The sequence below is a fragment of the Cryptotermes secundus genome, unplaced genomic scaffold (assembly GCF_002891405.2).
Source record: "Cryptotermes secundus unplaced genomic scaffold, Csec_1.0 scaffold2, whole genome shotgun sequence".
In the NCBI taxonomy this organism is placed as follows: domain Eukaryota; kingdom Metazoa; phylum Arthropoda; class Insecta; order Blattodea; family Kalotermitidae; genus Cryptotermes; species Cryptotermes secundus.
In genome coordinates this window covers 785,906-790,448 of record NW_019728496.1, presented here as the reverse complement: position 1 = coordinate 790,448, position 4,543 = coordinate 785,906, and the positions used below count along the sequence as shown (strand labels likewise).

Below are 4,543 nucleotides of genomic sequence, written 5' to 3'. Positions count from 1 at the left end.
TCCACAAAATTCTCCATCAGCATAATCACCCAGGGCAGGCTACAATAGGCCAATCAGTGGCCGCCGTGCCAAGTGGAGCCAGATGGACTCCACTCCCCACTAAGCGAATTTAAAAAAAAATCATCACCATAAAACTTACAACATGCTTCCTAGTTTTTGGCATGGTTATCACTAAAATTGCAGGAAAATCCCATTACAATTTCTCCAATGGCTTCAAACAACAGAAATATTTCATGTTAAAACTAATTCTTAAACACTGGTACGTCACACTTACTGCCATCAATTAGCATGTAACTCTCCACAGTTCCATTGTACTGACAGGTATGTGCTTGTAATTTTTAGTTGGGCATCAGTGGACTGTGTCCACAAAGGATAAGTGCACTTCAGGTGCTCGGTTAATTGCAGATGCTCACTTTCCTCAGCAGGGTCAATGGATGAGGTCTCAGGTTCAGGGTCATACAGGACTCCATGAGACTGCATAGCGGGAAACACGGATGATAGACTGGAGATGAAAAAGGTTCTGAAACTTTTCATTAATAAAAACTTAACCCTTGATTAAGAGCACTGCCTACTACAAATAACAGTTTAATAGAGTAATCTCTACTGCCAAANATAATATGAAGGTCCTCAGTATGCTAGTATATCTAGAGTTACTGAAGAAAACAGTCAGGATACTCAGTTCGAAATGTTAACTACAGTTCATTAATTGGAAGGCGTTCATTCTCAGTTGTGAACAATAGATACAGTTAAACTAAGAGTAAACACGGGAGCAGATCTGAGGCAGTATAGGTGGTGTGTTAAAAAAGTATCGAACCTTTGGTCGGCAGAAAGGCATTTATTGATTTGGAGGTACAAAACCCTAATCCCCTTCAAAGTAGTCTCCTTGGTAATGCACACACTTCTCCTAGCGCTTCCGCCATTGTTGGAAACACTTCTGGAACGCGTTTTCTGGAATGGTGATCAGCCAGGCTGTCGCATTCTGCATGATGTCTTCTCTTGACTCAAATTGGGTTCCTTTCAGCGGCATTTTCAGCTTGAGAAATAGCCAAAAGTCACACGGAGCCATGTTGGGGGAGTAACGAAGCCTGACGAACCACAGGGATGTTGTGTTTGGTGCCGAAAATCTGAATCAGATGTGCAGAATTGGTGGCNCTTGAGAAATAGCCAAAAGTCACACAGAGCCATGTCGGGGGAGTAGAGAGCCTGACAAACCACAGGGATGTTGTGTTTGACAATGAAAGTCTGAATCAGATGCGCAGATGGGTGGGTGCATTATCATGATGGAGCTGCCAAGTTTTTGCTGCCCACAGATCCGGTCATTTGCGCCGCACAGCATCATGAAGGCGACAAAGGACCTCCTGGTAGTATTCCTTTGTGATGGTTTGGCCTTGTGGTGCGTACTCCTGATGCACGACCCCACAGGAGTCAAAGAAAACAGCCAACATGACCTTGACATTGCTGCGGACCTGCTGTGTTTTTTTTGGCCTCGGGGATGTTGGATGTTTCCACTGTGATGACTGCATCTTGGTTTCTGAGTCGTACCCATAAACCCATGACTCATCGCCTGTGATCACAGTGTTCAGAAAGTTGGGTTTACTGTTTGCATTGTCCGGCATGTCCTGTGCAATTTCCAGATGGCATTGCTTCTGCTCCATTGTTAGCAGTTTCAGTATGAATTTTGCGGACACTGTCCTCATGCCCAAAATCCTCGGTCAAAATTGAAAGTACCGATCCAATGCTTACCCCTATCTCGTTCGCAAGTTTTCGGACTGTGATACGATGGTCCTCCATGACCAAAGTTCGCACTTGCTCAATGATATTCTCATTCAAGCTTGTTGAGGGTCTGCCTGAACGCGGTTCGCTGTTCACTGATGTGCGGCCATCTTTGAAGTGGTTGTACCACTCCTTTATCCATTAGTTGCTCATGGCATCGTCCCGTAAAGCCTGTTGAATCTTGCAAATGGTTTCCACTTGGGTATCGCCAAGCTTTTGGCAAAATTTGATGCAATATCGCTGCTCATGTTGTTCCATCATTTTACACCTTACTGGAATCCGACAAGCGCTCACTACACATCCTCACTCATAGGACGACTGCCAGCAACTGACGCTTTCTGCGGGCGGGAAAAACTTCACAACTGCACATGAATGTCCCCTCCACATCTCCACCGAAGGGAGCCTCCCACGCTTCATTGGTTTATGTAGGGAAAAAGAATGTTCGATACTTTTTGAACACACCACGTATAAGGGACAAGAATGGACAGCTGCTTTAAAGAAAGACAAGTTTCACCAAGGACCAAAAAAACACGGAAACAAACTCCGTGGTCTGCAGTCTGCAAGCAAACTATACCGACCGAGAGACCACCACTTGTCAGTGAAGTTAGTGCCAACTTTTTTGGGTAGAGGGTGTCACGTGCTCAGCGCAACGGATCCCCAAGGCCGTTAATCTCAGTTTTCTAGACCGGAGCCGCTATTTCCTTGAAACAGCTCCTCAATTATCTTCACGAGGCTGAGTGGACCATGCTCCAGACCCACTACTTCTCAGAAAATCTGGTAGCGCCGGGAATCGAACCTGGGACCTCAGGATCTGTAATGAGGAACTCTGACCACTAGACCACAGAGGCGACCTCATTGAGGACCATAAAGCCAGAGAGTAAGTTAGTAAGTACATCAAGTACATGGTTCGGTTCAATGGTACCGCATTATTAAGGTACAACTGGATATGAATCATAGCTACTCACACTATGGCGTTCCTTACTTCCCAGACGTCTTCCAGTTTTGCCTTGAAAATACTTGAGGTCAGCATATGTTTCCCTGAACTGTTCAAAGTCAAATGCAGACAACCTTTCCATGTACTTCTTGAAGCGTTCCAAATTGAGAGTTCCACCTTCATTCACATAACCTGCACCACACAACATGAGAACTACAGACAGTGTGATTCTGTGTGTAATCTGCAGGCTTACCAGTATGACAGGCACAGGCCCACAAGCCTACAAAGTATATATGGACAGTATATCAACTTTCAGTGCTTTCAATACAACTCACAGACACTCAACCTCTTGATGTACAGTGGGTACTACATATAGTATTAAACAAAAAGTTCTGGGAAGAAATTACTGCTTACTTTCCTTTTATACAATATGGGCCATATAGAAAATAACATGTCTAACAATTCTTCTATTGTTTTGTGTGTATTCATTGCTGTAGTAACGTTTCTACCTAATAACTGCCTAGCAAAATAAGGGGATACACATATAACACAAAGTGGTGGGAGGGATTTATGAAGTAAATTGCTGAAATGGGCTCAGGTGCTATGATATGCATACCATGTTTCATAAAGACTGGTTAAGCCATTCAAAAGTAGATAAGGCGGGGGAGACACACACAGACAGCATGGTGATCATATAAGCCTGCTTCTCACAGAATATATTTATATGTTTTGGTATGATTTTAACAATAAATAGCATTCATTTCCGTTATTCAGATAAAAGTCATACTTTACAGTGCGACGCAGCGTCTATATGAGCACACAAAATGCGTCCATTGTAACAAACGTACTTTGCTGCGGACACCACACAGCTGCAGAATGAGGGGCATAGTTTTTTGTCTGCAATGGAGCCAGAAGAAAGCGTAGCATTCGCCTCTCTTGTTTATTTCTACAATGGACGTCACAACGTTCGTTATAACAGACGCATTTTGTGCACTCGTGTAGGCGCTGCTTAAACTTCAATAAAATTTAAAAAAAATGGGAAGTATGCCAGATTCATAGGTTCTAGTTCATGTAACTCACCACCAAGTGTTGGTAACACATCAATGTATGCCTCATACAGAGTAGGCAGTGCTCCATTGATAATGTGCATGTCAGGAAGAGGTGGGATGAAGTCATTTCCCACAAGAAACCCCATCAGAACCTATAAATTAAAAAAAAAAAAACAATAATTATGTTTGTCATAAATACAGAACAGGAAATTTTCAAATGCAATCTTTGCAATTCTACATGCCTCATTGGCCCTGCTGACCATTAACTGCAGATACAAATCTAATGTTTCAAAGCTAACAGCATAACAGACATCACATTACATAGAATAACAAAATATATGTCCTTGGTATCTTATTAAATATATAAACCAGATCCGTACATTAACCTCAGTACTAGATGGAGGTGAATAATGAGCCTGACACCCAGATGCTTAATCCTTGGGGAAAGAGTCACTGGTATTCACTGGATAAGTGGCTGGGTGGACCCAAGAGGTGGTCTAGCTGCTACGGAAAAAAGAAAGATCTCTTGTTCCTGGAGAAAACTGAACTAATTCCTCCATTGCCCTGAATGGAGCCAAGTCACTACACCATATGAGCTCTTCCGGTAACAAACCCCCCAAGCAAGAGCTAAAACTATTTTTTTTATTGCTAGTGGGGTGGGACTAAGTCCCTTGTACTGCGGCCACTTCTGGCCTATTGTACCAGCCCCAGATGATAGGTGAGGGTGATTGTGGAGCAATTGGTGGAATGAAGCTTGGCAGGGGAAACCGAAGTACTCGGAGAAAAC

The 4,543-nt window shown here is 43.3% G+C and overlaps 1 protein-coding gene across 1 annotated transcript in view; it reads right to left on the bottom strand.

Annotated features, from left to right (window-relative positions):
* LOC111865115 (5'-3' exoribonuclease 1) overlaps nucleotides 1-4,543 on the bottom strand; it is a 51,480-nt gene that overhangs the window by 40,307 nt on the left and 6,630 nt on the right. Inside the window, exons 6-7 of the mRNA XM_023852850.2 lie at nucleotides 3,788-3,908; nucleotides 2,739-2,899 (exon numbers count right to left, since the gene is read on the bottom strand). Coding sequence (XP_023708618.1) covers nucleotides 2,739-2,899; nucleotides 3,788-3,908 — 282 coding nt within the window. The remainder of the gene's footprint in view (nucleotides 1-2,738; nucleotides 2,900-3,787; nucleotides 3,909-4,543) is intronic.